Raw genomic sequence first — 15269 nt, 5'->3', positions numbered from 1 at the left:
ATTAAATATAAACATTAAAAAAAGGCTTGTTAATCAAGGGGGCTGAGGGTCATACCTTTGGCAGTGTTCTGGGTCTCTGCTGCAGTTTGGGATGTCTGATTTTTGCTTAAGGCGCTGAGCTTAAGTGTAGGAACTCACGAAAAAGTAGAACAGCCCCTGCCATGAAAGACTTCAAATCCTTTATCCCTCCTTATTTCTTTCCTGTCCATCTTCCTTCCTCACTTACTTTCTCCCTCTTTATATTTACATAAACACACCTTATTATGTACAGGCATGGTCTTACACATAAGAATACAAACATCATTTTTTGAGGCTCACAATCTAGCACTAATTTAAAAGGTTAAAACAAACGTACAAATAACTAATCCAAGGCAGATTGAGATAAACTTTATAGGAGAGACTGAAAATGTTGTGGAGGTTTATAGGAGAATTTAAATACAGCCATACATCTTAAATTTAAATAAAATTATTTTGAAGCTTAAAAGGCTAAGTAGTCTCTATTAACAAATAGTTTTTACACCTGTGTGAACCAGTCCTCACAATATTAGGGGATATGAAGGAAACCACAGCTTTCCTTATTTAAAGTTGACACAGTGTTTGCCTTGGAAAATTCTCAGGAAACTGTGGTTTTCACACACCTCCAGTTTCTTCCATTTCAAATAAATTAAATAAAAAAGGGAAAACACCTCATCGTTTAGTGGAAAAGTTTTATTTTGGCATAGGGTATTTATCGTGAACACAAGGCATTTGGTGTTCAATTTTGAAAAGAATCTTGAGAATGTACATGTGAGTATAAACAAGAGTCTAAAAATGAAATAGCTCTCTTACATGAAACATTCATTCCTTTGAAATGTTGCTTTAAAACAAACTGACTCTAAATCAACTGGTAGAGGTAGAATGCTAGCAGCAGTACTTTTAATATTAACTGGACTTCAATTCTAGGTTTTACCTAAAAATATAAACCAATACATTCATATTTGTATTTATTAAAAACATTCAGGGACATAATAAAAAACAGTCCCTTCACCTGGATCAGAATTGTGGCAAACAAAGCAAAATAAGGCTTAGAGTCCATATTTAAGGGAAAAGGAGACTTTTCTGTATTCACTAAACTCAAAATCTCTACGACCCCATGATTCCAAAATGTAGTCTTACATATATGGGACTTACTCCATCCTTTCATCCTAAATGTTTGTTTTATAGGCAGAGATCTGGTTTTACACCTTGGATCTGACATCTCCTACTGTCTAACCATAAGTGTATTTTGACCTTTCTGGGCCTGTTGTCTCATCTGTTAACAGTGGTACCATCATCTTCCCTGAGAAAGCTAATATATATATTAGGATCTAATGAGTCAGACAACTGGTAGATGTTAACAAAATTTGCTTCCTCTTATCCTGTAGTTGTTTAATATAACTTTTTTATTTTCTACTAGATTACATATTCTCCTAGAAAATATTCTGTGTCTTCTATTCCCTTCCTATCTTCCATAGTGCCTAGTGATCACTCTGCACACAACAGATGTTTTAAATTGAGAAGCCCTTGAAATTCTGGCAATAGCTGTCTGGAAATGTCACAGTTCTAGCCCCCAGACTCTCTAGCTTTAAAACTCTCATATAAATATTAACTGGCTACTTAACCTTTCTAATCCCTTTCTATGTTTGAAAAATGAAGACACTATTACTATTGCTACACACACACATGTGCACACATGGATGTTTTCTTTATGAGATCATTGTTTTAAGATCAATTGAGATAAGAATGTATATGAAAGAACTGTGCAAGCTGTAAAATGTTACACAAATTAGTCTGTTCTGCTCTATTCTGATGATCAGACAGCTTCAAATGTACAGAGCTCTAGACTTATTTCCTATTTGGTCATCCTCCACTAACCTTCCCTCCTATGGCAAATAATCAGTCTCCCTCCATGACACTCCAAGCCTGCCTCATTTTTAATTTAGAGATTTAATTTATTAATATATTTTGACACAGAAAAACATGAATCCAATGAAAGGATATAACAAATGAAATAAAACAGTAACAAAGTAGCTGAAATCAAATGGCTTGGGAGGAATCTGGAATTATTCTTAAGCAGGGCAATTTCCCTTGGCTCTAAATCCTCAAGGGTTCTATCAAGAACTTTGATGAAACAGAACTGTTTTCCTTTCGTCCTTGTCCACCTCCCCTTCCTTCCTTCTGTTTGGAGGAAGGTACAAAAAGGGCAAAAACATAATCAGGTTTCACTTGACAGTATTTCAGTTAGATCTTAAACTTTCTATCTGAATTACTATCATAAATCTTATGACTAGAAATCTAGTAATATGCAAATGAATTTACTATTGCAAAATAAAAATGTTTAAGCAAATGTAGGCACATTTCCCCACTTTTAGGATGACATTTCATACACTGGAAGGTTGAACAAAGGGTTGTAAATGAAAGAAGGTATCCTAAAAATCTGATTTTACAAATATTACACATACATTAACTAATAGTAACCTTCCAAAGTGAAAACTATCTGGCTGAAAAGTTAAAAAAAAACAAAACAAAAAAACAGACAAATGATATTTTATTATAGATATTTTCAAGTTCAAGTTAAATGATAAATATTGTGAAGTTTTATTGCTAAAATTTAAATAGAAACATAACATTAGGGAACTAAAAATAAATTTTTTTATTCTCATCACAAATTAAGTCTTAATAAGATAATTTTAGAATTCAGCAAACAGAAAGTTCAAAAAATTTATCCTGGTAAAAATCTTAAAATTATGATTTCTTTAAACTCTCAAGAGAAAACAAATATATTCTGCCTTATTTTTATACAATTACCACTATTCTATTTAACATGTCATTATTTTGTCAGAAATACAGACCAAGCCACAAGTTTAAAACTATAATAGTACTAAAATTTTTTCCTCTCTATGAATGAATGCTATGAAATAAAATATTTACTATAAAATCACGTTAGTATAAAATAAGTTAGCTGTTTGTAAAATCATGCTCATGACTTCTTTTGTGTCACTTTTCTGATAAGGACGAGGAAGATGACAACAACAAATCCTCCCTCCCCTTAAACATACAAAAACCTTTTATGTTCTGGCCTTCTTACAATAAAATGCTTTAAAATATTAACATAACTAATAACAATTAATTATAGAGAAGTGAGTGCTAGTCTACATGAACATAGAATCAGAGTATTACTTTCCTTAAGGCTGGAAAAGGAAAACTGACATTTATAGTTGGAAATTCCAACCTATCTTTCTTAATAATCACTGAAATAGGCAGGCAAAAAATGAGTAAAGATATAAATCACCTGAACAACACCATCAATCAGTTTGACCTAAATGACATTTATAGGACACTAACCCCAATATAACAATTCAAGTGCACATGAAATATTCACCAAGATAAGCCATGCTCTGGACATATAACACAAATAATAAAGTTAAAAGAATAAAAATGATAAAAAGCATGCTCGTGGATCATAAAGGAAACAGTAACAAAAAAATACCTGGAAAACCCCCTAACTGTTCAGAAATTAAACAATATACTTCTAATTAAACATGAGTCAAAGATGAAGTTTCAAGGTTAAATTAAAACATTTTGAACTCAAAGAAAATAAAGCACAACACATCATATTTATAAAATGTAGCTAAAGTGGTGCTTAGAGGGAAATTTACAGCATTAAATTCTTATATTGGAAAAAAAGAAAAGTTTAAATCAGCAATTTGAGCTGCTACATTAGGAAACTTGAGAAAGAGCAAAGTAAACACAAATGCAAGAAGAAACAGTATAGATTAGAGCAAATGTGAATGACAGTGAAAACAGAAAAGTACTAACAGAGTTTAAAAATCAATTAATCCAAAATCTGTTTTTAGGTGGAACTGTCTTATGTAGAATTTAGCAAAGTAGGTAGAAACAAAAAGGAAATACTAAGGATGAAACAGGAGTGACAAATCCAAGGAGCAGAAGATATGCCTGAAAGTCCCAACTGTGCACGTAACAGTGGTTAGCCGTAATTAGCTCACCTCATTCTTTCTGAGCTTCAGTTTCCTCACTTATAAAAAAGGGGTAAAAATAATTTTCTTAGGGCAAATTCAGGGATTAAATAAAATATTCATGAAAACTATTTGAAAAGAACAAAGAGTCTTTGTTCTAATTAGTAAGATTAACAGACTAACTGTTATCTAACACATAAAAGCCATATCCAGTTCAACATATCTTTAAGATCCTTGAGGGTATGATATCACAGCAAAGGAAAATTCATACATGACCATAAAAATTCTGGGGGTGCTTAATTTTGGGGGAGCTAAAGTGGGGAAAGATCATTATAGATACTAATAGTAAACGGCTTCTTGATCAGTTTTCTCTTCAAGGAAAAAAGTGACAAGAAAAAAGTAGGTCAACAATATAAATAATGAACTTTTAAAAGAAATACAACCCACTGCAGAAATACCTTTTTGCAGATTTTTTCGAAGTTGATATCATCACCAAGAGCAGATTTAGTTACTGTATCAGGTTTTAACTCCTGTAAAAGAATAAAACAAATTAATTTTTGTAATGAGCCTAATTTTAAACTATCATTATTTTTATGAGTTAAATTCTTTCCCATGTTTTGCTTTTAAGAAATTTGTTATTTAATGAAATTATTACTGATTTAACTGACATTTCAGGACATTGGCAATCTTCTCAATCCATAAAGAAATGCAGACATTTATAGAGAAACACTTAATGTTAATTCTTGATTTAAAACTATCTAAGCCACAAAATACTTTTCTATTATGGAAGGAGTTAATCCATATTTATTTTAGAAAATACAGAAAACACAGAAAAGCAAAGAAAAACAAGCAAAATTACTGGCAAGGTTTACGTGATTATAATTGTATTATACACCCTCTACAAGCTTCTTTAAGAGAATTTAAGTTTGATATGCATTCCACTAAGAGAATGAGGGATGACCTTAGATCACATGAAAATGCAATTTTTCTATATTAATAGTCATCAAGTTATTCTAATATGCATGAAAAAAATTAACATTTGAATGTTTTTTTCTAATATTGTTTAGAAGAAGGCTGAGTAGAAAAATCAGATAGTTGACTTTAAAACAACACCAAGTAACAGTTAGGTGGATATGTGATATGACAAACACTGTGCAAATATTAAGTGAAAATGATATTTAAATTATAGTTAGATAAAAACAGGACCATAGCATTTTGTAAACTAGCTTTATTTAATAACAGGGCAAATGTCCATTATTTTCTTTCTTTAACATCACTGCCCTTATTTATTTAACCAACCTCTTATTATTGGACATTATTATATTTTCTGACCTTTTGATCTTTTTACATAAATTAAGAATGTAATGACTATTCTTGTACATACTGGTTTATGTAACTCCTTCTGAAAAATTACCACATATTTGATATGAAAGAGCTCTACTGGGTTTTTGGAAAGAGAGTAGAATAGAAAAAAAATCAGTATTAATAATGATGATCCAATGTGAAAAAGATCAGAAAGCACTGTTTCTGAGAGTAAAAACTCAATTTCATTTCAGGTACATTAACATAAATTCAAAAATATGTATGTAAAACAAATCCATATGAACAGTACATAAATAATGGACTCATTTTTTTAAATTGTACGTGTGTATACATATAAAAAATTCATTATGTGACATATTTGGTCTGAAAATGTCTTAAGTTTAATGAGCTAATTTAAGAAATTGCTTTCTTTAAGCAGTTTCAAGTTAATAAAACTATTTAAATTATAGTTAAAAATCCAAATTTTAAGACTTGCCCTGCCTTTGTCAATGGCTGGCTACAAGTATCTTTTTTGACTCTGCAAGAAAATAAAAAGAAAACAGACTAAAGAGTGAATTGCTTACATTTCATTGCTAAAATGAACTTAAATAACTGAAGAAGATAATGGTATTACCTAAATCTCAACCCATTCATATATTCCCTCCAAAACAATAAATTCAACAAGGAGCACCAATAAAACTATGCTCATAGCATTATTAGGGGATCAAGGATACCATAAATTTCAAAATACCTATCAGCAGAGAAACCGACACCAAATTTAGCAGAGCTCCCACTGCTGCTACAAATTTGTGAATATACAGAGCAAGAGAATGGAAGATTAAGATACAGGGAGAAAAAGAAGAAAGTGAAGGATATACATTCAAGACAAACAAAAGGCACCACAAGAAAGCAAAAACTACTACAAAGCATCAAAATGCTGAACACTGAGACTTGGTAATTCACAGCATTGTCTACAGAGAAGGGAGGGTTTCAAAGTAAGTGATTCTGAAGGAGGAAGCCTCAAGAAGCACTGCTCCGAGAATTATATAAAAAGGGGTTGTGCACTTCCCTTCAGGTATAACAGTGTAGGCAGAGGAAAGAAAGATAAATTAAAGACCCTACAGAAACAAAAGAAAATACATGTAAACCAATTCCTCCTTTCATCATCCATTAAAAAATATATATATAAAACTTTGCCACACTGACGTTAAGTGGCCCCAAGAAATGACTAGGATTAAGAGAAGAAAAAAGTCAGATTCTTATAAAATTAATGCAAGAAGAAAAAAAAATGTAAATCAAAACATTTTATCCGATTCTCTCCTAGAACTAATCATGAAAAACACAACTGTAACATAAACCTGCAAAAATTAGGGAGCCTCAAACAAACATTTGGGACTTACACAAAACATATGAAAAATGAGAAATTAAAACACTAAGAACAGAAATAGGTAAAACACAGAAATGCATCAACAGTTGATAAAGCTTAGGAAATAAAAGAAAAACCATCTCAGAAAGGGAGAACGGATCTAAAGAAAAATTCAACAAGGAATAATGAAGAAAGTCAAGAAAACTACTAAGAAAATGAAAATGAGATAAAGAAAAAGGGACAGAAAGAAAGTGGCAAAGGATGATCCCACATACATGTAACTGCAATCTATGAAAAAGAAAAATAAGAAAAAACAATACTTAAAACCCTATAGTTCTAGAAACCTTCATGAGGAAAAAAAAAAAAAAAAAAAAACCAAAAGGCTTACGATGTACCTAGCTTAAAGAGTCCTGGAACAATCAACAATGCAACCTATTCAGGTTAAAAAAATTATTAGACTCTAAAGATAAAGGAAAAAAATCTTCAGAGTTCATGGCCAAAAAGATCAACTTAGTTACAAGAGTGAAAAAATTAAGCTGGTATCAGACATCAGGAACAATATACAAAGCAAGCATGCAGCAGTATTTCCTATATAAGCAAGTGTAAGCCAAGGATTTTATACTCAGTCAAGCAGCTCTACAACAATCAAGTCCAGAGAAAATAGTTTGAACCTAAAGGAATTCAGGGAATACTGTACACATCTGTCTGTCCAGAAGAATCTTCTAGAAGAGTTCAGCCAGAAAGAGATAATTTTGGTAAAAGGATTGATGATGCATATATATTTGTAAAGCTAGAATTAAAAGAAATGTGGGGGCACAAGAGAAAGAGTAATACATAAATTTTGTCGTAATCCTCAGAGCCTGTGAATATGTTATTTTACATGACCAAAGGGACTTAGCTAATGTAAGTACGTTAAGAATTCTAAAATGGGGATCCTGGATTATCTAGAGTGGGCCTAACATAACCACAAACGTCCTCATAAGAGTAAGCAGAAGAGTGTGAGTTATAGAAGATGAGAGAAAAAGAGAGAGATATCAAGGTATTGAGATCTGAAGATGCTCTGCTGCTGGCCTTGATGAATACGGAGGAAAGGGCCATGAGTCAAGGAAGGCAAGTGACCTCTAAAACATGAAAAGGATTCTCTCCTAGAGTCTCTACAAGGGATACAATCCTGGCAACATCCTAGTTTAAAACTTCCAACTTTCAGAACTGTAAGATAATAAATCTGTACTGCTTTAAGCTGCTAAATTTGTTGCAATAGCACTAGAAAATTAATTATACTTTTATCCCCTACCAATCTTCATATTATAAAGTAATTCATTACATCATATTATTTGAACAAGTGCCATGTACTATAAATAATTCCCCAAATTAAATACGTAGCTTAAAACTATAAAAGCAAAATCTAGATGCATTTGGATAGCTCAAACTTTCCTTATCACACCACTCATATCTCAGTATTTTGGGTCAATTCATTTTTACCTTAATTTAAAACACAACCCTATGTGTAGTTAAAAGAAAATGCTACCTCCTATGACATAGTTCATATAAAATTCTAAAATGGTTTAAACAGCAAAAGTGTATGAATAGGAATGCTGTGCCACAACTAGAATTTTGTTTCACAACTATCGTTAAGTAGACACTGAGGAATTTAATAAATCAAAGTGGTTTACTAGACAATGCAGTAAGTGCAACAAAATATATATTATGAAGTTATCCTTCCCCCTATACTTTTATTCAGAAGAGACCAGGAATTGTCTTTCAGAATAACTCTTTTTTTATACGTTATCACAAACAGATAGACAGCACCTCAAACGTTAGTACACCCTTCAGAAGATAAGACGAAATTAAACCCACGGACTTTCTGAATCCTTCTAAGAGTCTGCTGTGCAGTCTACTTGGGAAGTTCATGGTAAAGTGCCTGGATTTACAAGCTGTTTCTTAATTGCTCTAAACTCTAAATTTATACACATTCTGACTGATAATATTTAATATACTTTTAAAGGAAGAAGTTTTAAACAATCATTTTATTATTCTTGGATTGATTTAATAGTTCTAACGTTAGGTCATTATTTGACCACAAAATTTAATTTACTCATATTCTGCTTCAAGCGCATGGAAGAAGCAGGCTTGAACATGGTTAGGCAGAAAGCCATCTGGTCAAGAGGTCTGAGGAACTACATAAAATAGGGAACAAAGCTTGAGCTAATTAAATGCTAACTGAATTTAGCTTCTGAAATGGGGCTTAAGTAGTTTCTTTTCCTTAGATTTCCTTAAAATAACTCAAGTCTGAAAAATCTTCATCTTCCCACTTTCAAGCTTACTCATCAGTGAACAGGATTCTGTGTTGACTTGTGTTAAGACATACATTCTTTTATTTTTAGATATTCAATCCAGCTTTATTTTCTAGCATCAGTACAATTTGTTTCTTTTATTTAAACTTTCAAATAGTTAGAATTATCCAATCAATTTTAAGATGAAATAAAATATTAACTTCTTTATAATATCTATGATGGGAGTTACTAATCTATTCATAAAACATTAGAATTATAAGGGGCTTCAGCTATCATATAATTTTACATCTGTGTAGGAAAGGGTTAACTCAGCAGGCGTGGGCTGCTCAAATTTTGCACATTCCTGAGAAAGGCCTATCTTTAGGACTGGCCTTTGGCCAGCTTCTAGCAGATAAGTTCTGAGCCCTTGGGCCACAGGCTACCAATTTGATCAGAAAGTTTACACTAACAATGTGATTTATGGTGACTATGTCTTTGTGGTGGGGAGCTGGAGTCTGAGTAGCTGAGGTGAGTCATGCAGGTGATTCATGCCTATGTGACCGGCTCCCAATAAAACCCCAGACCCCAGCACTTCCATATAAATAAATATCAAATTACCCCACCCCCCGCAAAAACAAACAAACAAACAAAACCCCTGATACCAAGGCTCAAGTGAGCTTCCCTGGCTGGCAGCACTTTGCAAGGAGTGGCAGCACTACATCACTGCTAGGAATGCGTCCATGTGATTATACTGGGAGAGGGCATCTGCAAGCTTATGCCTGAATTTTCCTGGACAATCCCCCCATGTACCTACTTCCTTTTGTTGATTTTAATCTGTATCCTTAAATAAAAATAAACTGTAACTCTGAGTATAAAATTTTTTTTATGAGTCCTGTGAATCCTGCTAGTGAATCCTTCAACCTTGGGGAACCTCAGCCACTCAATTTTATAGAAGAGGAAAATGATAATTCAAGAAAATTTAAGATACTCATTCAAGGTTTTACCACAGGGCTAGGACTAGAATTTCCACATTTTGCTTTTTGCCATATCCTGTTGTCAGTGGTGATAAATTACAAATTGTTGTAATTCCTTCCTAATCACATTAAACTAACATTTTTCAAGTTCCCTACATTAAAGATAGTTATCCCCAATAACTAGACCCCATCAGAATGCTTCAGTTCCCTTATTCCACACTTTGCCTGATGCTACTGCTTTACTTACATTCAAAAGAGAAAATTTAATTGAAATTAGGTAATCCCAATTTTGCTTATTTGGCTGTCTCCTTGCCTTCTTCTTTCCAGAGGATTCTGTTTGAACAAATGAATATACTGACACATAACTATAAAACCAATGTGGTGTTGTCTCTGGCTGAGTGGGGGAAGTATGTTTGCAACCAAACTATTCTATATCAGGCTATGGGGAGGGACACTTAGTAAAGACAAAAAATAACTTGGATGCAGTAATCAACCAGATACTTCTAATTCCAAGAGGCTCTCATTAAGGTTGGGCTTTTAACTTCGTAAAATATAAAACATATCTGTACTTTGCAAAATGTGATTAAAATTGGAATATGATATTTAGAGTATGAGGGGTTACTTCCCAATAACAGGAATTACAAGGTGTCAAGAAAAGTCAGATTCTTGGGTTTTTGTTTTTTTTTTGTCTTTTTGAAAATGAGGCAAGAAATGCCTCCTGAAAAAAAGAACCTGAAATAACTCATGAGAGAGCTACTGATATCCAAATTCATGCTTTTCCACAGATGGCAATCTCATTCTAGTTACCCTTCAGTGACAACAAAAACTTTATTTCCTAAATATTGTTCTACTGTTTCCTAAATACAGTACCAGATGGAACTTCAATAAGGTTATACTCTGTCATCATATTGCCAAGGGATTTTTCCAAATAAAATATCTGTCTTCCTCCTTCACTTAGTCCTGTGTTACCGATGGCAATTAAAGGAATCTCCAGCCTCTGCTACCCAGGTTAGCAGCTCAGAGTCATCTGACTCTGTGGGCCTCTTTGTCATGCTCCCATCTCCCTTTCTGCCTTCTCTGCTGTAGTGGCTGTTGAATTTAATTCCCTCCTTTGGATTACCATTATCCTACCTATAGGTCAGAACTTCATTATGGATTGTGTGGATTATAATAGAGTTACTGGCTTTCCTGCCTCCAGGACCAGTAACTCTAAGGCCTGTTATGTCACTGTCTTGAATACAGAGTGAAGCCAAAAACCTCCAGTCTGATGTCAAAATCCTTTCATTACCTGGATTCAATGCATCTTTCTATTGTAATACACTTTTCCTAGGAGTCTCATATGCCATCCATTCAGTTTTACACAGAAACCCCTGAATAAATTTCGTATTCTCCCACCTCAGTATCTTTGGTAAATTGTCTGCTTTTAAAAATTTTATTGTGAAATGTCTCTAACTGGTCACCTATCTTTGTCACTCCCTTTCTCCCCACTCAAAATCTATTCATGTTTCAACCCTTGGTTACTAAGTATCACTAAAATGAAGCAAGGCTTCTTGGAGAAATGGCTGATACATATCTGAGGCAGGAAAGTATAATCCCTGAAACATCTTGTTATGCCAGAAAAGGAAAAACTAATTGGTTCTCTCAAATAGTCACAAAAGCTAGCTTAGAAAAGATACTACTCATCTGTCACATTTGGGTGTCAAACAAAATAATGACAGCAATGAATCATAACCACACTGACCGTATAATTTGTTGTTCAAACCAGGACCCATCTGAGAGTGAAATAAGGTTCCTCTATTAAAAATTATGCTGGGACAAGTGGTAATTACCAGGAGAACACCAGGGAAATCTCGTCATTTGGTCATTCTAATTATAGTATTTGTCAATTCTTGCCATTTCCAAATGCTCTTTTATTTTCTCTTAAACCCACTTCAAGCAGGTTTTTGCCCCAATTACTCCACCAATCCCGTTCTTGGAAAAGTCATTAATCTCCATGTTGCTAAATCTAATGAACAGGTCTCAGTGCAGCAACCCTCTTACTTGACACATCCACAGCATCTGACTCTTACCTTCCCTGGCCTATCACCAACTTTCAATAAGTCAATTCCTCCTTTCTCTTTGATATACTTTCTTCACTTGACTTACAGGACCCATGTTCTTGGCTGTTTTTTCTTAGCCTCCTTTCCTAGTTCCTCCTCTAACTACCTTAAGAATAGACCAAGATTCTGTCCTTGGTACTCTTCACTATCACCTAATATTTAGTGATTTCATCCAGTTTCCCCGACCTTAAAGATGACATACATGTCAACAACTCCCAAAAGCCTATCTCCAGCACAAACCTCCCTTCTGCACTCCAGACTTACATATCAAACCCACTACTTCACATCATCTTTCCTACTCCCTCTACTCTGCTCTATTTTTCCCACAGAACATCATCTCAAAATATATATAATACATAATTAACTTATTTATTATGTCATCTTCCTCAACCCCCCAGAAAAATAAATCACAAAAGATCAGGAAATTATTTTTCCCCCCTGAGGTACAAGGAAAAGTATAAGTCATTTGGTAAATGCCCAAAATACTTCTTATCAAAATAGATACTGAAGTTATGTTTCTTATTAGGTATTATAAACTGTTAAACTGAGTATCTCAGTTTTACCTTTAGTATTTGGTAGAGCATAAAGCCGACCTGCCAGTAAATACTGCTCCTGTTCAGGCACTGAATGAACTACAAAAGAGTACATTTAATAACTATGTCTTTCATTCAAGTTTATTATTTTTTTAAATTTTCTACATTAAAAACAAACAAAAAAAACCCTGTTAAATCTTTATTCTTGTCCATGCTGAGATGTGAATCTAAATCACTATCACACGTAATACAGAACTTCATGTAGGTAAACTAGTAAAATAATCTAAAAACTTTGTATCACTTTATTCTATAAGTGGTTTCGTTACAAATTTTCAAAACAAAGAGTACTGAAGATAATGGCTATCTTAAGTAATATTTCACCTATGTTATTTATGTGGAGCAAGACTACAGAGATTCAAAATCTTAAAAAAAATTATTAAAAGAGTACTATGCTAGGAACATTGATACTGCATATTTTATTTAACTCCCACAGCAAAGAAGTCAAAAGGAATTATTTCCACTTTCAAGTTGAAGAAACACTCAAGGACACACAATTAGTTAACGGTACAAAGAGTATCAATGCAATTTGTTAAAAATTTTAGGAAATGACACAAGTGGCTTTATTCTTCTTTGCTTTTATAATAATACCCTTTCACATCTTAAAAGTTATTAACACATTGTTGATTTTAGTTCAAAAAAACTCACTATATGAAATTCAAATTATTAAACCTAAAATGAAAAATAAACTAATAACAAAGTCTCAAGCACTATGATTAGATGGAGGATAAAAAAAAAAACTAAAAAATTACCAAACAACTTTGATAATCTTCTTTTTGATTAGAAAAATTTAATGTACTTTGTTATAATCTCTTAGAGCCTTCTATTGTGCAGAAGACTAGGCACTGTTTAAAAATACAAATTACCAGAAAGAGCAGCATTTCATTTTCAAAATAGCATGCAAATGACCTGACAAAACACAGAGGAAGACACAATACAAAAGACTGTTAAAAACTGATCACTTAAGTACTGTAAGTATGAAAATGAAGTAAGCAGGGCAATTTCTCAGTGCTGTAGCCCTCAGTGGTGGGAATAATAAAAGGATACCAAAATTCCTGGGGGGGGGGGCGGAGGTCTTTCTCAAATTGCACAAACCTCCCATCCATGATGATATACGCCCCCAGGCATGAATCTTCATGCATTTATCCTGTCTCTCCCAACAAAACCACTGGTTTAGAGGATGGTGAAGCCTGTGAAAATGACTCACTCTGGTTTTGTTAATAGTGTGTTGACATGGTGGTGAATTCTGCTTTGTTATCAGATAAGCTAGAGAAACTTAAGAACAGTATATGGAGGTGATATAATGTTGACTGCAGTATGCAGACAGACATGGGGATGAGAGATAAAATTGGTCAAGAAGAGAGAGGCCAACTGATGAAAAAACCTTTAATACTCAGGAGGAATCTGACCTGGTCTGGTGGACAACTGGAGAAGATAATTTAGGTTGTTGACTTGGAGAGTGATACAATAAAACAAAATAGGTTTACCATTAGGAAATTTTTACTAGTGTCAGGTTTTTGCTGGCAGCCAGTTAAAAGAATTACTAAATATCTACAAATAGTACAATAGTCTTCCCTTATCTGTGGTTTTGCTTTCCATGGTTTCAGTTACTCATGGTCAATTCCAGTTCAAAAGTATTAAATAAAAAATTCCAGAAATAAACAATTCGAAAGTTTTAAATTGTGTGTCACCATTCTGAGTAGCATGACGAAATCTTGTACCATTCCCATCTGTCCTGCCTGGGACATCAATCATCCTTTTGTCCAGGTATCTCACCCATTTAGTTATTTAGAAGCCATCTCCTATCAGGTTGACTACTGAGGTATCACAGAGCCTGACAGTAGGCAATTTAGATACACCAAAGAGAAGCTGTAAATTTTTTCTTTAAATGAAAATGAGAAAAAAATAAAAAAGCTTATGCTGAGGTTGCTAAGACCTATAGTAGGAACAAATCTTCAATCCATGAAATTAAAAGGAAGGAAAAAATAAATTCTAGCTAGTTTTGCTGCTGCACTTTAAAGTGTAGAAATAATGGCCAAAGAGCGTGATAATGCTTAGTTAAGATGAAAAGCCATTAAATTTGTGGAAGACATGAACACGAAACATATTCCAACTGACGTCAATGTGTTGCACCAGAAAGCACTAAGCCTATGGGAAGACTTCAGCAAAGGATCCCCTGAAACAAGTAATATCAGCCTCACTGCAAGTAAGGGATGGTTACATAGATTCAGCAATACTTTTGGACTAAAGAATATAAAAATGACTGGAGAAGCTGCATTTGCCAATGAAGAAGCCACTGCCACATTTCTGGCAGAGTTGAAGTTAAGGAGAGAGACCCCATTCACGTAACTTTTATTATAGAATATTGTTATAATTGCTCCATTTTATTATTAGTTATTATTGTTAATTTCCTACTGTGCCTGATTTATAAATTAAACTTTATCACAGGTATTTATGAAAAAACATAATATATATAGGATTGGGTACTATCTGCCATTTTAGGCATCCACGGAGGATCCTGGGATGCATGCAGGTAAGGGACTACTGTACTGTCTTACTTTATTTCCAAGCCAACTTTTGTGTTTAAAGTTGACTCTTCAAATTCTAAAAACTAAACAGAATTCATCTTTCAAATATAAATTATCTTCATCAAGATATGAAAATAATTAC

At 33.4% G+C, this 15269-nt stretch overlaps 1 protein-coding gene across 4 annotated transcripts in view; it reads right to left on the bottom strand.

Annotated features, from left to right (window-relative positions):
- The window catches only part of SRFBP1 (serum response factor binding protein 1), a 71174-nt gene that overhangs the window by 33908 nt on the left and 21997 nt on the right, over positions 1–15269 (bottom strand). For all 4 annotated transcript variants that reach the window (XR_004318668.1, XM_014562993.2, XM_032476573.1 and 1 more), the window contains exon 4: positions 4454–4525. Coding sequence is in view for 3 of the 4 variants with exons in the window: in XM_014562993.2 (XP_014418479.1) it covers positions 4454–4525 (72 nt within the window). In the remaining variant the exon portion in view is untranslated. The remainder of the gene's footprint in view (positions 1–4453; positions 4526–15269) is intronic.

This window comes from Camelus ferus, chromosome 3 (assembly GCF_009834535.1).
Source record: "Camelus ferus isolate YT-003-E chromosome 3, BCGSAC_Cfer_1.0, whole genome shotgun sequence".
Taxonomy (NCBI): Eukaryota; Metazoa; Chordata; class Mammalia; order Artiodactyla; family Camelidae; genus Camelus; species Camelus ferus.
Note: the sequence above shows the minus strand (reverse complement) of the source record. Positions and strands in the feature narration are given on the sequence as shown.